General features: G+C 41.0%; 2 protein-coding genes across 2 annotated transcripts; one reads left to right on the top strand and one right to left on the bottom strand.

The window, feature by feature from the left end:
* Positions 1-1,083: 1,083 nt before the first annotated feature.
* Positions 1,084-7,814, bottom strand: LOC122344869 (butyrophilin subfamily 2 member A1-like). The gene is made up of 10 exons (XM_043238463.1): positions 7,672-7,814; positions 7,530-7,589; positions 4,528-4,881; positions 4,176-4,448; positions 3,986-4,093; positions 3,483-3,524; positions 3,221-3,283; positions 2,199-2,243; positions 2,059-2,085; positions 1,084-1,799 (listed from the first exon to the last, which is right to left on the bottom strand). The coding sequence occupies exons 1-10, from the start codon at positions 7,673-7,675 to the stop codon at positions 1,264-1,266; spliced, it is 1,512 nt and encodes a 503-aa protein (XP_043094398.1). The 5' UTR covers positions 7,676-7,814; the 3' UTR covers positions 1,084-1,263.
* Positions 7,815-15,277: 7,463 nt separating this feature from the next.
* Positions 15,278-20,577, top strand: LOC122344874 (gastrula zinc finger protein XlCGF8.2DB-like). The gene is made up of 2 exons (XM_043238492.1): positions 15,278-15,782; positions 18,912-20,577. The coding sequence occupies exon 2, from the start codon at positions 18,917-18,919 to the stop codon at positions 19,790-19,792; it is 876 nt and encodes a 291-aa protein (XP_043094427.1). The 5' UTR covers positions 15,278-15,782; positions 18,912-18,916; the 3' UTR covers positions 19,793-20,577.
* The last annotated feature ends 2,528 nt before the right edge of the window (positions 20,578-23,105 follow it).

Below are 23,105 nucleotides of genomic sequence, written 5' to 3'. Positions count from 1 at the left end.
GGACATGGAAAAAACAACAACAAACAGTCCAAACACGTGACCGTCCCCATATTTCCACTGTCTGCCGCTGCCCAATGAACCTGAATTACCACCATGGTATGGACCTGCCCCTTCAAAGGATTCATTATGTGTATTCGTCCCTTCTTGAGATAACCCACAATTCTTTGTTTTGCCAGAAACAACCATCGTTAATTTAAATAATGCTGGTGATGGCTAATGTAAACACGTGCACAGATGTGTTTACAAATTTAAATAAAAATTGCACATAATGAGTAAACTGAAGATGCATAGCAGTACACACATCACATGAGTTAAGTTAGCTGGTATTTGGAATTGTTTAATTTGATAATAATAATTGAAGGTACAAGTACTTTTTACTTGCTGTTATCTGCTGTAACCCAAAAACAACAATAGGTCATTTAAAATGCAGGATTAAAAAAAGAGTGAATGTTTTAATGAGATACCATCTGTTTTCTTCTTCATCTCTTCCCTCAGTCGCGTCTCTAAGGCTCTGATGCTGTCTTTCTGCTCTGTAACGGTGGCGGTCAGCTCTCTCAGCGCTGCGTGGATGTCAGGGAAGCTCACAGGACAGTATTGTTGGCCGTTTGCTGAAGCTTCAACTCTCCGAGGGTCTGTTTGAGGTGGATTCGGTCTTCTGTCCTCGGAGCTGATCTCGTTCTCAGTGAGTCCTCCATCTACCCGAAGCACAAACACACAGCAGGATACACAACCAAACCTTCATTCTTCACCGATGTCCAGCTCTTGCTCCGTCATCCCCACAGACCCTCATGCTCTTTTTATAGTGTCCTGTTTATAGTCTTCTGTACTTGATTTACAATGATTCAGATAAAAAACTAGTTCAAGTTAATTGTTAATCGTATCTCTGGGTTCAGCAGATATTCAACTACTTACGTTTGTAGCACAATGTTGAACACAAAAATAATTTGATATAGATTGTCACATCACTTTCTGATATTCATGTTCTTCTTACAAAAATACTGTTTTTCAACTGACAGACAGAAAGAAAGAAAAATAATTATAAACACAGTTTACAGCGACAAAATCAGCAGCACTATTTCCGTACAAAATGATGAACAATACTAAATATTAATATTTTACCACAAATTCATTACGCTATTGGTGCTACTTAAATCTAAAATCACTAAATTTTAGTCATTTGTAAGACTTGAAATAAGTTCCTAAAGAATATGGCAAACAAAAAAACATTTTGTGCATTTTATTGACCTTTCATCACTGATCTGATTAGTAATCATCACAGATGATCAACGGTGTAGAGTTTTCATTCCTGTAACGCCCCAAACAAACAAACGGATAGAGTTTCTCATTAAAACACTGATCAGTGAAAGAGTAGATATGAGACGAGGACTCCACATCATAAAAAGAGATGAGACCCTCTTCATAATCCACAAACACACCGATCCTCGGAGGATGTCCTCTCAGAGAAAGAAGCACATATGAAGATTCACGAGCCCGATACGTGCCATCATACAGACTCACGGTCCAGAATCCGTTCAGAGAACAGAGCCGGGTCGAGCCCTTGCTGATAACAGATTCTCCAGAGACTCCTACATACCACTTAGTTTGATCCTTCACCTGCACCTGGAAGTAAAAGCTCCCCGAGGAGAAGCCTTCCTTCCCAAGAACAGCACGGAAATCTTTAAATCGCTCTTTTTCTCCAACCGCTGCTTCCGGTCGCTTCTTTCCTTCCCTCGCTTGTTTCCCATCATCGGACACGATGAGACGTGGGTGAGCCGTATCAGCATCCAGAATCACGTCCACTGTCGGAAATATTGAGAAATCTGCTTTTAAGAGGAGACTAATGAAATAACCACAATATCTGTCAAATGTTTTATAGGAAGTTCTTTAAAAGATAAACAAAATAAAGATACAGCATTAAAGCTAAATAAATCTAGCATTTAAAACATTGTATATCATTTTCACATTTAGATTTTTGATTAAATGATAAGAATAATAATAATGTTAAAATAATCATGCCATAAAATATGGGCTTCTTTCTAATGAAGTCCTTTTACTCACTCGAGTGTGTCTTTAACTGTGTGAGAGCTGAAAACAGAAAGAAAATGTTACAAAGGCAGAATTCCTCTTTAGATCAAGTTATTTTTATCCAGTCAATATATTTGTATTCAAATTAAGCTTTATTTAATTAAACAAATGACCTGTTGGTGTAACTGCTTGCAGACTTCGTAAAAGTTGATCACTTTCTAAATGATAAAGAACACAATTTCTGTCATTTTCATTTTCCTCTTTCACGGCCAGCTCTTTTCAGCGTTTGCTTCTGCTTTGTGTTCTACGTTGGTTCTAGTTTTTTCACCTGTATTAATGACTGTGTTCTTCTAATGTCTAATGGATTTTTGTTAGTGTGACACTTAAGGCTGAGACACAACAAGCTCACGTCAAAGGACTAGTGGTGATAAAAGCCGATGGCGTTGGAGCCTTGTGTCGCCGGCATCTGGACAAAAAGCTGCACCTGAATACAGCGACTGTAAACTAACCTGTGTGTTCTGCAGCTGACAGTCGCAGACTGTCCTCCAACAAACACCTTCTAGCGGGCTTAAAATTGATGACAGTGTTGTGTTCATCATAAAAAGACGTAAGACTGGTCCAACACAATGTCACAACATTTCTAAGTTATGTACGAAATCAGATCTTTAATATGAAAGCGTCCTGTAGTTGATAGGGGCAGCACACAGGTGGTTTTTCATGGACTTGGTTGGCAGCTAACATTAGCATATATTCGTTCTTCAAAAGAAGAAATCGAAACAAGGATATACACAATATATACAGATACACAAATCGTAAACAAAGCAGCACTTGCTTAGCATTTTCAATATCAGTTATGTTGTTAAGTGTTATTCTTCACATACTGGAATGTTTTGGTAAGATCACGTAACATCTTCGTAAGTCTTCTGTCTGTGCTTTGACTCGTTTGCTAAACTGAACATCCAATCAGAGTTCTTCTGCCGATGTGAGGAACACACCAAACACACACTAGACTGACCGATGTGTCCCAGCCTTGAGATCCAGCTCTATATTGTGTTTTTTACCTGAGTACATATACATTATATAAACAACTGGTGACCAGACTGAAGATAAAAACAAATGAATGCACACGGTATCTTACTGCTGAAAACAGACTTTCAATGAACAAGGATCAATAACATCATAAAGACAGATTCACCGTATTGTAGTCTTGTCTTCTCGTAGTGTAGATGACTTTTTTCATGATGTAGTATATTGTGTGCTGGAGAAAATAAATCAGAATAAAGAAGTGAGAAATCAATTCAGACAACAAATAGAAAAATATAATTTTTGTTTCAGGAACAACAAATTGCAGGATCTGAGATATACAGAAAAGTATATAAATACACATTGTCTGTTCATTAAATAATTTGTTCATCAAAACAGACATTTAATAACATATTTAATAAAGACAGATTCACCCTGTTGTAGTCTTCTTTTCTCCTTCTCCATTCGATTGTGTGCTGAACAAAATAAAAAAACTGAATTCAGACAACTCATACAAATATCATTTTTAATTTAGAAACAATACAAATGACCTGATCAAAGACAAACGCAGACCTGACGTGAACTGGAAGCCGCTGAATGGCCTCGGACCTAAATGTATGACAGGTATCCTCACTGAATATAAACAGACCCCTCGGATCACTGGGATCAGTTCCTCTGTTTAGCTGTGCTTTTATTCAGTGAGCGCTCTGCACTCAGGTGTATATTTTTTATTATTCTTATTTTAAATCAGCTCCTTTTTAACATCTTTAATTCTTTGTTTTTATTGCTGTGATTCTTTGTATGATTATTTTATTCCTAAAGCATTTTGAATTGCCATTGTGTATCAAATGTGCTAAATAAATAAACTTGGCCTGCCTTGAAAATGATCCCTATACTGCTTTGTTTACGTAAATACCAAAGAAATCCAGAATTGTACCTCTGTTTTTATGGACACACACAGCTATCAGTATTACATCAGTCACACCGAGCACAACTACAAATGAAAGCAGGCTGACCGATGTCCTCCAAGAATGAAACATTTTACCTGTAAAACAAAACAGCAGGTGATAAAAATATACTATGTTCAGTTCTGAACGGTACGGTAAAAAGTGTGTAGATGCTCTTACTTGGGATGATAATGAGTGTCTCCAGCGAGTGACGTCTTGTTTTGACTCTGCAGTGAATCTGGCTGTCTCTGGGATGTACAATGAGCGTGAACTTCACACCGAATCTGTCAGTGCTTCTGTGTCTCTGTGTAGTTTCTGGACTCAGTCTGACTCCTTTAGCATCCAGCCACTCGAGATCAGGTTCAGGATACCAGTCTTTAGATTCACACTCTAGACGAAATCCTCCTGAGTAATCGAACCCATGTACTGTGATCACCGGAGGACGTCCTACAGCTACAGACCAACAACAAGAACATTCTCTAGTTATTCTGACTTGAGTTGTGTAGTGTATTCCAGGCTTTAGTTTTCTGACCTTCAACTGTGACCTTAACAGTGGCGTCATCATACCAGGATCTGGACTGAATAAAACACTTATAAAGTCCTTCATCAGAGACTCGGACCGATGAGAGTTTGAGTGATGCAGCTCCTCTGTGTAGTTCTTGATGATTAAGTCGTGTTCTTCCTCTGTAGGACTCGATCTGATCTGTGTTTCTGTCCTCGTGATCCTCATAGAGATGCACTAGCTGTGAGTCTTTCAGATCAAGTCTAAACCACTCCACTCTCAAGTCCACAACACTGATGTTGGATTTGACCGAACAGGGAAGAATCACGTCTTCACCAGCTACGGCAAGTACAGGATCTGCAGGTCCCACTACTTCATACCGCTCTGTAAAAGAGAGAAAGCTGGTCTCATTAAATCCTGCCGTGGGTGTGAGAGGCTGGCTGAGCATATCCTTAGTTGGTGTATAGGCTAGGTTTTGTATGCTTGTTCTGTTTTTGTTGTAATATTTTGTTTTATGTATTTGAAGCCAGTTTAAACTGAGATCCATTCAATAAATTAAACATAATTAAACATAGTCAATATTTCTGAATAATAACAGCTGTCCATGGCTATGTGAAATACAACTCAGGAAATGTTGGGATGGTTTTTAAATTTGAATATATTTGAAATTTGAATAAATAATAAAAGAATTTCACACGAGCCAATATTTTATTCACAACAGAACTGGTGTAGCTTCTCCTCTTCTTTTTATAACAGTTTGAAGATGTCTGGTCTCGAGGTTATGAGTTTCTGGTGTGCTGGTCTTGGAGTTTAGTCCCATTCTTATCTGATATAGGTTTTCAGCTGCTGGTCTTCTTTGATGCATTTTTTGTTCAACGATGCTCCAAATGGTCTCTACAGGTAAAAGATCTGGACAGCAGCAGCTCAGTTCTTCTTTTTTTGAAGTCATGCTGTGGTAATATCTGCAGTATGTGCTTTAGTATTGTTCTGCTGAAAACTTTCCCTGAAGTAGACGTCATCCGGAGGGGAGCATATGTTACTCTAAAAACTTTATATACCTTTCAGTGTTCATAGTACCTTCTAAAACATGAAGCTGCTCATACATTATACCCAGGTAAAAAACAGGTACATAATGTAACTGTAATAAGTGCAAAGATAGTATGTTAAAAGTGCATTTTAGTTCTTGTTGTCTCAAATAGCACAGTTGAGTACACTTAGATGATCTTAAGTTTATCTTAAGAAGTACTAAAGAATCATTTTTACTATATTAAGTACAAAATTATTGTGCGGAAATAGAGCACTTTAATTACACTATAGAAGTGTACTTGTTTTTTACATGGGTACACTTACACACCTCCTTACCATCAGAAATGCTGCTTCTGAACTGAACGCTGATAACACACTGAAGATCTCCTCCTCTTTAGCTCCAAGGACACGGCGTCTGTGATTTTCAACAAGAACGACCACAGAACACTTTTCTGAAGCAGTCCATTGTAAATGAGTCTCGCTCCACAGGACACAACGGCTCTTCTACACCAGACGGCTGCAGACGGCTCGGAGAACCGTCATTGAAACCAAAAGTTGGGCTATAGCAGCCCGGCCATGTCTATTGACCCTGTGGGGCTCCCAACGGACAGTTTTGGGGGAAACAGGAGAGTTGGAAACAGGAGTGCACATTTCATTCTGCAGTGAGTTTGACAGCTATGGTTTTATTTCTTTTTGGATACAATCTGTGTTCGGACATCCCCTTCAGACCGCTTCCTCTTGTGTCCACAGTTACCACCTGTTGGATGTGGTTCATTCTTCTTGGTGGTATGCTGACACTCATAATGTTGTGTGCATTGCAATATTTGAAGCAAAACTGTGCTGTTATTAATTAAACCTTCACACTCTGCTCTTACTGGTGCAATCAATGAAGTTTAAAAAAACATGCAAGACTTGTAAGATGTGTTCTGAATCCAGCACAAGGTTGCACCTCTGGCTCTGACCTTTAGCTCCTTCAGGGTGACATTTCATACAACTGAATGATGAAAAATGTGAGCAATTATGAGAACTATAAAAAAGACAAGCAAATATGAGCTCTATCATTGCACGATGGGACTAGAGAACATGGCGGGAATGTCCCTAAAATTCAAGACATGTGGCAAAACTTCCCCAGTTTGAGTTTTTGTCTCTTGTTTACTTCATATAGCCTATTAATCAATATCACATAAGGACAGGCCCAGTTTCACATATACATGTTATATTCAGGGTAACAATGCTATACATAATGTCATAATACTGACAATATCTGTAGTGAATATTGATTAAATGGTAGGGGGAAAGCCCGATACCCAGGTAGGGAAGAATTATTAACACTTACTGAAGTGGTATTGTGGAAATGTGATTAAAAACAGCAATGGCAACAACATTTTCATCAAACAAGCAAGAGATTACCTCAGATAAAGTTTGATTAATACCCACATACAGTACTGGTCAAAGCCTTTGACCTACTTTAGAGTTACTTTATGTTTTTAAAAGAAATTTCTTCTGCTCATCAAACCTGCATTTATTTAATCAAAAATACAGAAAAAACAACAGCAAACAGTAAAGCAAGGATGTGCACTAAAAGTATTACTAGTCATGTGAAGTTGAATATATCTCTTTTTATATTTAAACATCTTGAAACATTGGTAATAACTCAGCTTGTTAGAATGATTGATGTAGACACTGAAGACTGGAGGCTGATGAAAAATCAGTTGAGCAACAGAAATATTTTATAATAAAATTCAAAATAATTCATTTAAATATTTAATATATAATATTTCACAAAATTATAGTTTTTGCTGTATTTTTAATAAAATAGGTTGAATCCAGGCTTAATGAGCATAAGAAACACTTAAAATATTATTTTTAATTTGTAGTTTTACAACATTTGAAGTTAATGGTTGTATAAACAGAAGACTTAGGAATCTTTGGAGTCTTCTAACGTCTGGAAGCGGCCCTGTCTGCAGTTTCTGTTCTGTGGTATTATTTCACTAAATAATAATTACCTGACATCGAATCAGCAATTCCACTGACAATCAGCAGAGTCAAAAAATCTCCACAAAGCCCTGAAAAGAAGCAAGCATTAAAAGGTTATAAAGAGCAGGCTAGTCGTTTGTTAGCATGCATGTGCCGGCTCTGAATACTCACACATTGATACTTCTGGGATGGGTAAGTGTGTTTCCCGCTTGGTTTTAAGAGACGTGTTTGCAGGAGTTTGTTAATAAAATGTCTATATTAGTATTCAGAGAGTTGGTTAAGATCACATCCTGTTTCACTTTCACTATCTCTTGATCCGCCCGTAACCTAACTGCTGAATCATTCTCAGTGTTTCAGGAAACATTTGATTTTTAAAACTGCTACTGACTACAAAATGGTGTAACAGACATTCTAATATTTGATATGCTTTCCTGTATTTCTTAGTCACATGCTTCTTTGCTGATTAAACCCAACACAAAGAACGTCTGTCGAGGTTTAAGATGTGTGTGACAGTAAAGCAGCACACACACTCCTCATTCTCTTATGAGATTGTAATATTCATCATATTAAGTGTAGGATTGTTCTTGAAGATCCCATCCTTGGCCGATAAGAGAGCGGTGTTTCTCATCCGGTATTTCTTCTTTTTGTATTCGACACAGCAAAACCTAGTTCGTTTTTCATTAAAAGCAGTTTTCTACAAGCTACATGTATTCGTCCAGTATGTAAAGTATTCCAATTTATTCCAGTGAACACCAGGAAGGCAGCAGGACCTGACGGCATCACAGGTCGGGTTCTGAGAGCCTGTGCTGACCAGCTAGCACCGGTGTTCACTGAGATATTTAATCTTTCCCTGAAACAGTCTGTAGTCCCCTCGTGTTTCAAAGAGTCCATCATTGTTCCTGTGCCGAAGAAACCTCAACCATCTTGCCTTAATGATTACCGCCCTGTAGCTCTGACGTCTGTAGTGATGAAGTGCTTCGAGAGACTCGTCAGAGACTTCATCACCGCATCACTACCGGACACACTCGACCCACTTCAGTTTGCTTACCGCCAAAACCGGTCTACGGAGGATGCCATCACACACCTTCTCCACACAACCACAAGCCACCTGGATTTTAGGAAAGGGAACTATGTGAAAATGCTGTTCGTGGGACTATAGTTCAGCGTTCAACACCATAGTTCCCTCCACGCTCACCTCGAAGTTGGAGGTCCTGGGACTCAGCCCATCCCTGCGTCACTGGATCACCAACTTCCTGACCGACAGACCACAAGCCGTGCACGGATGGGAAAACACACCTCATCCTCCCTCACTCTCAGCACTGGAGCCCCTCAGGGTTGTGTTCTGAGCCCCTGCTGTACTCGCTGTACACACATGACTGTGTGGCCACTACAAACTCCACCACCATCATTAAATTTGCTGACGACACTGTCGTGGTGGGCCTGATCTCCAACAACGATGAGATGGCCTACCTTCAGGAGATCAACAACCTGGAGAGATGGTGTCAGGAGAACAATCTTCTCCTGAACGTCAGCAAAACAAAGGAGTTAATAGTGGACTTCAGCACGAAGCAGGTGCGCTCTTACCATCCCATCAAGATCGACGGGACCCCAGTGGAGAGAGTGGACAGTTTCGGTACCTGGGTGTTCACATCACGCAGGACCTGTCTTGGTCCTGTCACATCAACACCCTGGTGAAGAAGGCCCGGCAGCGTCTATACCATCTGAGGCGCTTAAGGGACTTCAGACTCCCATCTCAGGTGCTCAGGAACTTTTACACCTGCACCATCGAGAGTGTCCTGACGGGAAACATCACCTCCTGGTTTGGAAACAGCACCATGCAGGACAGGCGAGCCCTTCAGAGGGTGGTGCGGTCAGCTGAGCGCACCATCCGCACTGAGCTCCCTGTGCTGCAGCACATCTACAACAAGCGGTGCTGTACCAGGGCCAGGAAGATCGTGGAAGACCTCAGCCATCCCAACAATGGACTCTTTTTCTCTGCGTTCAGGAAAGCGCTTTCGTTCCCTGAAGGCAAACACAGAGAGAATGAGGAGGAGCTTCTTCCCGCAGGCCATTCGGAGTCTGAACCAGAGAACACCCAGCACCTAAATACCGGAATTCCCATGTTCACCCCTCTTTCCCAGATACTCGCCACTTACATTTGGACAATTGCACTAGCCACTTTGCACTGGACATTGCACAGCCACTTTACACTTACACTTTACACTTTATATCTTATACTTTATATTTATATTCTATTTTATTTTATTTTTATATTCTACTTTGCACACTTCTTTTTTTATATATATTTCTTATATTTTATATTTATATATACATTTAAATTTTGTTTCTATTTTGATGCTGGACGGTTGTAAAGAACATTTCACTGCATGTCGTACCATGTATGTATGTGTATGTGACAAATAAAATTTGAATTTGATTTGATTTCCCCAGTTTATTGAATAAAAATTATATTAATACAACAAAATGGCATAAAGTCCCTTTACAACAAAGAAGTGACACAAAAGGGTTAGCACAAAAGAATCAGATCAGATCACACACAAATGAGCACAGAAACACGGCCTTTTACAACATGATGATGAAGCAGAAATGCTATGTATTTCTGTAACTGTACTATTTATACATACAGGTCAAAAGTTTTTTATGTCAAACAAGAAGAATCCTGCCTCCTGAGAAGCTCAGTCTCTCTGTGGACAAAATAATTCACAATGTCTTAATAAGAAAATCTGTCATTCAAACTCTATTAACATCACATCTCAGATGAATTGGCTGAAGCGGTAGAGATCTAATCAGCACCCCTCCCAAGGACTCCAAGAAGGCCGGGTACTCTACACTGCTATTCGGCCCGTAGGCACAAGTGACAGTGAGAGTCCTCCCCCCAACCCGAAGTCGCAGGGAGGCGCGACCCTCTTGTCCACCGGGTTAAACACATGGCGGCTAAGCTGGGGGGCTATGAGCAAGCCCACACCTGCCCGCCGCTTCTCACTGCGAGCAACACCAGAGTAGTGAAGAGTCCAGCCCCTTTTGAGGAGATGTTCCAGAGCCCAAGCAGTGCGTGGAGGTGAGCCCGACTATCTCTAGCCGGTATCTCTCGACCTCCCGCAACAACTCAGGCTCCTTCCCCCCCAGAGAGGTGACGTTCCATGTCCCTAAAACTAGATTCTGAGTCCAGGGGCTGGGTTGCCGAGGTCCCCGCCTTCGCCTGCCGCGCAAACCACAAGGCACCGGCCCCTTTCGGTCCCTGCTGCAGGTGGTGGGCTTGTCATCTAGGACCTGTTTGCCTTGGGAGACCCTACCAGGAGCATATAGCCCTGGACAACCTAGCTCCTAGGGTCATTCAGACACTCAAACCCCTCCACCACGTTAAAGTGGCGATCCTTGGAGGGGGTTAAGTTTTTCTGTTATTGTAAAATAGCCCAATAGCCCATTTTTGCATTTGCTATTTTTCTTATTATTAATTACCACTGTCCATCTATTTTTGTATTTGTATATCTATTATATTGTATTATAGTTGTTGTCTGTTGAAATGTCACACATTTAGTCACTATTTTGTATTTTGTGCTGTTTCGTATGCTCTTGTTTTTGAGAAACTGCGGGGAACTTTTATTTTGGCAGCCTTGCGGTGTGACGTCATAGATCCACGACACCGCTGCTCTCCTGTGGTCCGGCGGAAGTAAGGTTTGTTTGTGTTCGTTTAAAGTGATCAAATTGATGAGAACTGTCCAGACGTTACTATGTCTTTACAAGAACCGTAAACGAACGATGTGTTGTTGTGTGTAGCGTGACCAACGCTTTGTCCAACAATAATGAACGTTATTATTGAGAGGTGCGTCTAAAGCTCTTCATTTCTGGCAGTCAATAAAACCAAATAATCTCCCGCTCGTGCTGACCTGCGCCGTGAACACGAGCGTTTGTTCTGGTTTGCTGTTTGAGATAATCGGTGTTTGATGTTGTGCTGAATAGACACCGTGGACAGTATACGACGCTAAAATGCTAAATATAGTTAATTTTACTATTCTCGCTTTCAGTTTTTCACTGTCACAGCAAAAACGACCCGCCTAACAGATATAAAGCGTATATAAAATCCGCGTGAACCCGAACAATATTGTGTGCGTCCCTGTGAGCACACTACCCATCCTAGTAGTATTTAGGGCGGATGCGAGTGAACAAGGGACCGGAGGGCGTGGCTGTGCAGTAAAGTGGGCGTTTCACTCAGAAGCGCGGGGGCGTGGTTATTCAGATGAGCCCGTCCCTGTTTCAGCTGATACTTCAGATTTGTGATCCTGTATTATAGAGCCCTGCGGATAAAAACAACTTTGGACCAGCAGCTCTCATTCAGTTGAATGAGGATAGGTTTTAGAAACATTATTATATTAGTAATTGTTCAAAAGCACTTTTGTCGTGTATGTTATTTAATGTCTGTGGTGTTTGTAAAATGTGATTTAGATCACTGCAAACCTAGTCACGACATGGCCGTGTGGGAAAACAGTCCTTTTATCTCTTGGAAACTCTGCTGTTTGACCAAAACAAAATATATCATGAAGTGATGATAACTAGAGTAAAAGGCTGTCAAACTTTTTATTGATATATTGAAACGAATTTTAACATCGACAAAACAGGTAGCATTAAAGGTCTTGAAATGATAATCATGTGATGTGCGCTAATCGCCTGTTTTCACTAATACACGCTATAAAATATATATATAAAACCTTCTGAAAATATATGAAAATGAACCATGATTATACTGTGATTATGCTATACTTATCAGTCAAATCACATTTGTTTAAAGTCAGATGAAACTGTAACGTAAAAAAGAAAGTGTTTTAGAAGGATGAGGAATAAATAGTGTGTTTAGATTTTGACAGGATACTTAAAACAGTGAATGAACATTTAAAGACACGCACATTAAAATGATTAGGAGGATTAAAATGACTAAGTCTACATTAGATTGGGATTAAAGTTTACGTAAAGCAACTTTTTTGTTGGATTGATTTGCACAGGTGAAGTTTTCACCACAAAAATAGCAATGTGAGCGATTCATCGATTCACCAAATGATTCGGTTGATGCACTCGATTCACTTTGGTCATATAGATGTGCATTATTGTTTTGGGCATACTGTGTTTTACGGTTATTGCTGAAGCTTGTTTTTGAGTAGAAGCAGTGCCTGTTTTGTGTTTGTTCTGTGAGCAGAGACTGGTCAGGAAGCACCTCCTGCTGGCATAGACTGAATGCAATAACTCTCACTTTGACTGACTTGAAATGTTCAGTTTAGGTCTATTTCCTCTGAACACAGGAGTCTTCCCGGTGAAGAGAGATGGCTCTTATCAAACAGGAGAGTGAAGACCTGAGGATCGTAGAAGTATTCAGCCTGAAACATGAAGAGACTGAGGAACAAACAGGTTTGTTTAGACAAACTCATCTGCTTATTTTCAGGACGTGTTCAGTAGAACACAACCCAAGACTTTTAATGACAGTCATTGGACATCGGCTTGTGACATTATATTGATGCCTTCAGACACGAAACCTGTTTTGTGTGAGAAACAGTGTTTATATGACTTTGTACTTCTGAAACTCCACAATGTCTGACTCCTTCACAACATCCACGATGTGTAACATACTCCCACACATAGATATATACTCCATACACAGATCCTTAACGAGGCATCTGTGTGTGTGTGTATATATATATATATATATATATATATATATATATATATATATACATTTACATTTAGTCATTTAGCAGAGAGTCATTTAGCAAGTGATGTACAAATGAGGTAGGCAATAGAAGCAATTTATATCAACAAAAGGGCAGCAGTGCATAACTGCTCTGAGTGGGGTCTTGGCTTACCTAACGCAGACACAAGGCTTTTTTTTTTTTTTTTTTTTAAAGGAAAGGATAGGAAAGAACAAGATAGGAAAGAGCAGGAGAAGAAGAAGAAGAAAGTGCTAGCGATACTGGGTCAAGTGTAAACAAAAAAGATGAGTTTTGAGTTGGTTTTTAAAGATTGCTAGTGACTCTGCTGCCCTAGTGGCAACGGGCAGATCGTTCCACCAGCGAGGAACAGACCAGGTGAAGGTGCGCAAGAGTGATTTTGCACCTTTTTGCGATGGCACAGTGTGATGGCCAGTGACCGGGCCACACAGTAAATACGGTAGCTGACGCACTCTCACACATGTATATTTTTTTTTTGTACATGTTAGTTTATTCCTTAGCCTTTAATTTAACATTGGTTACAGCTCACATTCGGGTTTCATAATAATGACAGATACAGATTTGGTTTATTTTGACTTTATTTTTGATTTGCATTAATTATATACCATGAGTGACTAGTTTGGGTGCACACGTTCTAGTTATTGGTGATATATTTTGTTAATATTTCTTTCTTTTGAGTTTAAGTTACCAACGGGGACAAGGTGAAGTTTGGGCGCTGTCCAGGTGCCATGTTGTCTTCCAGTGGTGGTCCATGCTGCTAAAGGACCGGCTGGTGTCAATTGCCGTTGTTATGTTCCGCTGGACCAATCCATTCTGTAAATTAGCTGGGGGTGTGTAGGGTGTGTGTGTTTGTTTAGTTATCTATTTTGATTTCTTGTTTATTAGTGTATATTTTGTGGGTTTGGTTTCTTCTTTATTCTAAGTTAATTATGTGGGTTTTGTTTAATGATGTTGGGGTAATTTTTCATTCGTGTGTGTGTGTAATGGATTAGTCCTTTGTGTATAAAAGCCCCCGCCCCAGGTGTTACTGGGGGGGTGGGTAATGTCTGTTTGTTACTTTGGTTTGGCTTAGTGTTAAAGTTTAGTTCTGTTTATTTGACCTTTTTTTTTTAATGGGCCCAGACATTATTTCCTTTATTTCAATGTAATATTTAGTTCATGATTTTGTTTGACTTTAATAAATAATTTCTCTGGCTGGAAATCCTGCATTCCTGATTTTGACAGCTCGGTCCGTCACACACTGCAAAACGCCTTTCGTTTGCAGAGCGTAGGCACCTGGAGGGAACATATGATTTAATTAGTGAGTGTAAGTACAAGGGAGTCTGTGATTGTCCTGTAGGCCAGCATCAGGGATTTGAATTTGATGCGGGTGTAGCGGTTTTACTCTGGTTGTGAATTTCTTCAATAATGACGATGCTGAAGTTGGGGGTCTCAGTTTTTTTTATTCTGCAGAAACAGAGCACACATAAATTTGTTGGACACACGTCTCTCTCTCTTCTTCACTCAGGCTCTCATTAACAGAGCGAGAGAGAATGCATCTGACCCCGTCAGCGGCGAATCTAATTCTAAAATATAGCGCTGATTTTAAACACTTCAAACTTGTCTCAGTATATAACAGTAAACATACACCATACCTGCAGAAACAGAGCACACATTAATTTGTTGGACACACGTCTCTCTCTCTTCTTCACTCTGCTCAGACAGATAGAGAAGCTCATGAGCTATACCAGTAACAGTAAAGCATTCAAATACGCGATCATTTACATTCATTTTCATGTCATCACAGCCTTGCATTACCCCTCTTGACTGGCGAAGCCAACCCGGAGCTGCGGAGAGCGATATTGGCGCACGTAGGACTGTCCCCCATTTCGAACACAAGCGGCCAAACTCACTCGACTCGCCCAGCATTGGCTGTTAGAGGGGTCTTCGTCAGCCAGTCAGGTAGCGGAGCAGATCGTTGTAGACCGCTTCCTGCGAGCCCTGCCGCGGTCCTATTGTCAGGCTGTGCGGATGCGGCCCAACCTTGGGAGCCTGGGGAGTGAACCCGAGGGCACCTGACGACCCGTACACAGGCCAATGGTTCCCTCTGCACCAGACGAACCGATTGCCCCCTAGACCTGGCTGGCAGGCTGCATCGTACACCAAGAACCATCGTCCTTCAGAAGCCGAGCGTAAAAATAAACAGGAAACCCTACCGAGCCCTCATCGATTCTGGCAGTGCAGTCACACTTGTTCGGGCAAGCATCCTGGCTCCACGGCCGGAAACAAAGGTCTTCATCCCTATAACTTGTGTGCACAGTGAAACATGGCAAGTACCCTCGAGAAGGATTAACCTGTTGACCCTGTCGTCCACCTGGCCCTTTGAAGTCGGTAACGTGAAGGACCTTCCCATCCCGCTGCTATTGGGACGAGACTGGCCCGGTTTTGACCGCCTGCTAGCTTCTGCCTCCCAGCCTGTCAGCCACAGAGGGAACCGCAGACAATGGAGGCCAACCAGAAGGACCCAACACCAGCCAACGCTGCTGGCTTCCGACAGCAGAAGAGATGGTGAGTCCCCCTTCCAAAATTCTAACCTTTTCCTTGATGTCTTTCAGCAGGTTACGGAAGGGTCTCGTTCGCTAAGGCCCAGAAGGAGGATGACCACCTGAAGCACTGTTGGCCCCAGGTCAGCGTCATTAAATGGTAAGGAAGTGCAACCATGGCCCCATCCTGTCCCACATTTCATTGTCCCCAACGGCCTGTTGTATTGTGTTGCCCAGCAGAGGGGGGAGGAGAAATTATTCGGTGGTTCCTCAATCCAAGACAGAGACGATCCTGGAACTCGCCCTTACGTACCCAATGGCCCAACACTTAGGCGTCGCCAACACATGCCAGCGTATCTGTGATCGATTTCACTGGCCTGGAGGCCGAGGTGAGGAGCTTTTGTCAAGCCTGCCCTTCGAGCGCATCGGGATGGACTTGGTAGGACTGTTGCCGAGGCCTACCCAGGGACACGAACACATATTGGTCATCGTGGATTATGCCACCTTATACTTGGAAGTGGTTCCCCCTACGAAAAGCCACCACCAAGGCCATCGCGAAGGAACTCTTCCTTCTCTTTAGTAGGGTTGGCATTCCCAACAAGATCCTGACTGACCAGGGTACCCCCTTCATGTCCCGGCTAATAGCTGACCTCTGCTGGCTGTTGAAGGTGAAGCAGTTGAGGACCACAATCTACCATCCCCAAACAGATGGTCTCGTGGAGCGATTCAATCAAACCCTAAAACAAATGCTACGGCACATGGTGTCCAAAGGCCGACGGGACTGGGACCTGATACTCCTGTATGCGCTCTTTGAAATCCGGGAAGCCCCCCAGGCCTCAACTAGCTCAAGCTCCTCTTTGGCCGGCAGCCCCTTGGCCTCCTGGATGTCACCAAGGAGGAATGGGAACAACACCCAGCACCCCACCGCACCGTAATTGAACACGTAAGGGAAATGAGAGCGAGAAAAGATTGCATCATTGCCATTAGTCCGGGAACATTTGAGCAAAGCCCAACAAGCTCAGCAGCGGCATTACAATCGGGCAGCACAACCATGGGAGTTCCAGCCTGGAGACAAGGCAATGGTCCTTGTTCCCACCTCCGCCTGCAAATTCCTTGCGATTTGGCAGGAACCATACACGGTGATGTAACAAATTGGCCCACTTATCGTCTGCACCAGCCTGGCCAAAGGCGTACTGAACAGTTATACCACATTAACCTACTCAAAAGATGGAGAGGGAACGAGGACCAGATTGCATCCTCTGATCCCGTGGTTGTAGACGTCAACCCCCATCTCTCGGCTGCCCAGAAGGGGGAGCTCCAGCATCAGATTGGTCAGTTCTCGCATGTGTTCTCATCATGCCCCGGGCAGACGAACGTCATCAAGTACAAGATCCGAACGGCCCCAGGAGTTATCGTCCGGCAACTGCCTTACCAGGTCCCAGAGGCTCGTCAGCAGGGTATTGAGGAGGAAGTACAACAAATTCTCAAGTTAGGGGTGATTGAACCATCGTCACCAAGCTGGAACGGCGAGGCATGCCAGAGAGTTGGTGCTGTCACTAACGTGTTCTCTCCATTTTCTCCTAGACTGCAGCGTGTGATCCGATCAGCCCACACGCCAGGCACAGAGACTCACCAGGGGAAGAGAGCACCGCAGCACCTGTCATGCCTTTGGACACTTTTGCACCCGTATCATTCTTTTGTTTATTTAATAAATCTACCCTCCGGGGTATTTATTTTGAGCTCTCCTTGCCGTGTGTTTTCTTCACCCTGTCACAATATCTTTGTGTGTGTTTCTGTGTGCTTCACACTCCTGATGTTGTGAATATTACTTCTTGTTTTTTGAACGCTTGTATAAATATAACATTTGCTAATTGTTCACATATTTATGAAAACTGCTCTTTCTTTTGTTTTGTTTTGTATCACGCTATATAAATATGATCGCATACAAACACAACAGTAGCACAACCCAGACTACGAGCAGATCGTAGAGACGATCAATAATCTTCAGTAGCATTTATATTTATATATCAAAAACAAGTTGCATAACATTTATAATTTTATTATAGGTTTTTTATAGTTTTATAGTTTATTTTTATAGTACTTTTAAACAAGAATAGATTCCAAGACATTGGGAATCGAGAGCAATTCAGAGCTTTTTTCACTTCAACAAAACTTATCTATAGATGCCTCTCAAATAAAAGGCACCTTTCATCTCCATTTTTATTTTTATAGCTCATCTGAATCTTAGGATGAAGTCTTTCTTTTGAAAGGCGCCATTCGTCTTCATGAGTAGGTTATTTCGGGTCGATCGTTTTAATTAACAAAATCTGAACACGTCTGATATACAGATAAACCACTGGCTCTGTTCGAGTATTGGTAATGTTTACACTCATTTAAAATTAATGTATTCATCTGGTTTCTGCCAGGTTTCTGTCAAACAGAGCAAATCATTTATATAAAGTGCTTTTGCGGAAAGGGATCTAATATTCAGAAAGCCAAGTTTTATCATTTGCTTCTCTGTATTATAAATAGTTTTTATTTGTTGAACGTCAATTAAATTGTTGTGTTTAATTTGATTTGGACGTTATCTGCATAGAATTAGTTTAATAGATAATATCAGAAATATGGAGAAAATTTGTTCATACAGAAAAGAAATGCGAAGCTACACAGAGCTTAAAAAATAAATCTCTCAGCAGAACAGCCTGAGAGCCGCAGCATGTTTTGTACTGTCCCTTTAAAGGCTTCGTTTAAATTAAACGTTTGTTATTAATTACTCATGTTGTTTCGAACCTGTAAGACTTTCATTCATCTTCAGATTGAATCCGAAAGATCTCTAGCCCTCCGTAGACAGCAACACAACTGAAATGATCCTAGCTCTAGAAGTGTAGGAAGTTCGGTAAAACCTATGAGTGACGACTTCTGTTGAAACAGCAAACTATGTACTGTTTTTCTTCATTAATTATTTCTTCTGGTCATTAACAATGGTGTTTAAATCCTGGCTGGAAGTGTTCACCAGGATCTTTGAAAAATGAAGGAGACTCTGAATAGCAGATTCATGATTGGCTTTTTGATGTTTTAATACTTTTATCTTGGTTTTGCTCTCTGTTGCATTGAGTCATTAAACTGCCATTACCTTTGTCTTTTTTCACTTTAGACTTGATGACAATAAAAGAAGAGCGTCAAGAAGCGAAAGAAATAGAAGAGAAATATCAATATAAGAGGCGTGATTTCTTGGCTGTAGAAAAATCCATACCGACTGAAAGAAATTCCGTTCAGAAGACCAAACCTCCCAGTTACTTAACTTGTCACGAATGTGGAAAGTGTTTCACAATAAAAGGAAACCTTAATGAACACATGAAAACTCACATTAGAGAGACGCCATTCCCGTGTCTATACTGTGGGAAGACTTTCAAACTAAAAGGAAGCCTGGATGAACACGTGACCATTCACACTAGAGGAACTCTGTTGTTCACTTGTGATTGGTGTAGAAAGAGTTTCAGATCTCAAGGCACTTTAAACACCCACATGAGAGTTCACTCCGGAGAGAAACCCTTCACCTGCCAGCACTGTGGAAGGAGTTTCACACTGAAAGCAAACCTTAAACAACACCTGAAGATTCACTCCGGAGAGAAGACATTCATCTGCCTGCACTGTGGGAAGAGTTTCCTCACAAGAAGAACCCTGAATCAACACACAAGCATTCACTCTGGGAAACCATTCACTTGTGATCAGTGTGGAAGGAGTTACAAATACGAAGAGAGCCTGAAGTCCCACATGAGGGTTCACACCGGAGAGAAGTCCTTCGTTCGTGATCAGTCTGGACACGGAGAGGGTGGTTTTCATCAGTGTGATCGGTGTGGAGAGAGCTTCAGCTGTAAAGTAAGCCTCTACACTCATGTGAGACTTCATACTACAGAGAAGGCTTTCACCTGCCAGCTGTGTGGAGATAGCTTCTTACAAAACGGAAATCTGAAGTCCCACATGAGGATTCACACCGGAGAGAAACGATCGGTGTGGAAAGAGTTTCAGACGTGACCCTTGATTCACACGGGAAGAGGAAATGGATCATAAATAGACTTTGAACAGATTAAATGTTGTTAATACCAAGCAAATGTAAAGAAATGACGTGACTGGGGATGTTTGTTTTAATGGCACCAGAAAATATGTGAAAATAGGTGAAATTCACACTGAAGTGGCTCAAAGCTGATTGTCTACTTTCATAACTTTTGCATTCTTTGTTTTTTCTATGTATTGGCTTTTTATTTTGTCTTTGCATGTTTTTGCATTCATGCCAATGTGATTTAGAGGATTTACAAAGAAAAAGTGATGGCGCAATTGAATAAAATCTACCCATTGCCCTTTTCAACATAAAACCAACAGAGCCTAGCTCCTGTCAAATTATTAGAATTAGTTTTTAACCATGTGTACTGCTTGACTCTGGGAAACTCCCTCCACACATCCACTAAACTATGTTTATTGATTCATTTCTTTAAACTCTCAGCAGAAGGATGGTGAGGTTCATCATGATTCCTGTCCCAATATGAATTAACAGTACAATTAAAATCTCCACCGAGGACAACATTTTCCTGAGGACACTATAATAAGGCATCAGAAAGTATTTTATCAAAGAAGAGCCAATCTTGACCATCATTTGTTGCAAACACATTAATAAAAGAAAAATAAGCATCACCAACAGCAATATCAGCGCTCAAAATCCAGCCAGGTGTTATTTGTATACTAACAAATGGAGAAAAAAAGAATGGCAACTCCTGCACTTAAGGTTTGTACCGTGACTTAATAAATCACCACCTTTATATTCACCGTACCAGTGTGCTTGATTCTGCTGATCTGAATGTGTTTCTTCCAACAAAATCACATCTGCCTGTAGATAATCAAATAATCAACAAACAGCTGTTAATCAGAGAAATACTTGTCTAGTTTTGGTCTTTGCTGATTAAACATTTCGTCAAGAAAATCGTTCATTTGCTTCACTGTATAATAAGGTGGGAACTGACATCAGTGAAATAATCCACAACATCAGAATTCAAGAGCCTCACCTTCTTCTTCTGACTTGTACAGTCAATTTAAGGGTGGATTGGTTGTCACTCGGGGTGCGTCACGTCCAATTTTCCCGCCTGAGTTCATTGTCTGTGCGGACTAGCTGCAGGTAAGCACGCACTGTTTTTAACAGGTAGATACCTTAAGACCTGTTGAGTGCATGTGGTTTTTAACGTCTTCCTGCTCATTATAGTGTACTATTTGCATTGTTGCGCTGATGTGGCGTTAGTGGAGCTGATGACTCTTCGCTTTTCAGGTAACGTACATTCTCCCGAGCTGGTGTTTTTAAACTGTTAAAATATTTATGTGGAGGTAATGTGGTTACGCGCCAAATAGGCATTGTTAGAGTTGTGTATTGACATTATGCAACTTTGACCCTTCAGTTTCAGCTTCCATCTGGTATAACACGTCTTGTTCTAGGTCATGATATGACATGGCCTCTATATAGTATCTTAGACTGGTATGGGCGCCGGGGGAATCTGAAGGAATGAAGGTTCTGACGCACAAAAAGATATGTGACTAGTGATAACTTATGTGACGAACATGTCTGAAGTCTTTGTTTTGCCTGTTGCTTTTACTTATCTTGATCTATCCTTTCGCCTATAAATAAAGTGACTTGCGATCTGAGCTTCGGAGGCAAAAGCAGGGAAAGGGAGGCAAAAGGAGGCAGGAGGAGGCAAAGGCCTGCCCGGCCCCCGGCCTCAGGCGGACTGAGATCTGTCTGGAGGCAAAGGGAGGCAAAGGGAGGTAAAGGAGAAACCTGCTTTTCCCCCGCTTGCAACCAACAGCGCAATCCTTGCAAGCTAAAAATCCAAAAACTTGTCTTGTGTTTTATTTCGCCTTGAGTTGATCCTTCCTGGTAAAGAGCCGTTTGAGTGAAATAGTCTCAACAGGCATGACTTCCTGTACCCCACTGTGTGATCGGAGGGCATGATTGACAACTGTGCCCATGAGTTGTGTTGTCTTTTTGTGACCTAAATCCTTGTTTTTTTTTTTTGTTTGTACCCCTGTTGGTGTGGGTAGCTTTAATGTATTGTTTGTTATATTTTGTGGCTAATGTAATTTTGTATTTATTTTTTGTTTGCTTCATTGCAGGACCTGGGGTTGGTTGGATTTCTCTCCTGGTGGTGGTTCTTCTTGGTGTGCTGTGTAACACTGAGTGTTTAGTGTGATCTGAGTGCACAGGGGTGTGTGTGTGTGTGTGTGTGTGTGTGTGGAAGTGTGCCATCGTAAAAACTGAACTCCTCTTGCCGCTGGAAGCCTCAGCCCTGCCGGATGTATGTGATTTATTGTAGGAACCCAATGTTGAATTATTTCAGTGTTTGTATTCATGTTTTGAAGTGGTGCTTTTTTCTTTTTGCGAAAGCATTTTAAAATGTATGTATTAATTTATACTTATACGCTACCCAAGTGTCCTGCCTAACTTTATGATGGATCCGAACATGTGTCCAATTATAAGTTTGTTCCCTGGGAATAATTCCTAGGGTGGCGTAGTCAGTTTTCCTTCGTGAAAGTTAAGTGTTGCTGTTAAAAACTATACCCTTCTGCCACATCAGCATGACTGCCCGCAACGTACTCTTTCAGATTTTCATCATTTTTTGACAATGAATCTCATTCCTGCTGATCAGTTTTATCACTGTCATCCTGGTTTACATTCACTATGGCTGCAGCCACTTGTTCCAGAGGTGTTTTAGGCTCAGTCTCGGCCTCATTTTGTTTAGTCACCTTATTATTAGTACACTTTAATTTTGTATTGAGTTCGTGATGATAAAAATTGTGTAATCTTTGCCTGTCAATTTCGTAGAAACATCCAAGTGTTCAAATTCATTTTGTTGTCAGTGCACAAATAAAAGTAGACCCTTTACATTTCAGACGGATATAATACTCTTGTGTATATATCAGAGAAAATGACCGTGAAGGCTATAAACTAATAGTAATCCGTCCAGCAGAGATTTATCACATATTTATTCTTATAGCGCAGGTGTAACATATTTATTTTGATTTTAGAAGGCTAAATTGATCAGTCTTATTTTATGATCAGTTCATTGTCTACCGCTGGCCACTTGATCATTAAAAAGATGACTTATATTCAACCAACAAAAAATGCTCAACATTTTTCTTAATAAAAACAATTAATAAAAACAATGTAACGGTATATAATCATTTTGCTATAACACTCAAATATTTCAATAACTGAAACAGTAGTATGTAGCCCATGAAAAACAAACACTAGTTTTATATTCTATATATTCATTTGTAAGTCTCTTTTAAAGCGTCTGTTGAATGTAAA

The sequence above is a fragment of the Puntigrus tetrazona genome, chromosome 5 (assembly GCF_018831695.1).
Source record: "Puntigrus tetrazona isolate hp1 chromosome 5, ASM1883169v1, whole genome shotgun sequence".
NCBI classification, from domain to species: domain Eukaryota; kingdom Metazoa; phylum Chordata; class Actinopteri; order Cypriniformes; family Cyprinidae; genus Puntigrus; species Puntigrus tetrazona.
Note: the sequence above shows the minus strand (reverse complement) of the source record. Positions and strands in the feature narration are given on the sequence as shown.

Excerpts from the sequence above, each read along its gene's own strand:
- LOC122344874 (XM_043238492.1), top strand. The coding sequence starts at position 18,917 with ATGACAATAAAAGAAGAGCGTCAAGAAGCGAAAGAAATAGAAGAGAAA.
- LOC122344869 (XM_043238463.1), bottom strand. Across the intron at positions 3,284-3,482 it reads GAAAAGAAGACTACAACAGG|CACACAATATACTACATCAT; the intron begins GTGAATCTGTCT and ends TATTTTCTCCAG. Across the intron at positions 1,800-2,058 it reads ACAGTTAAAGACACACTCGA|TGGACGTGATTCTGGATGCT; the intron begins GTGAGTAAAAGG and ends TATTTCCGACAG.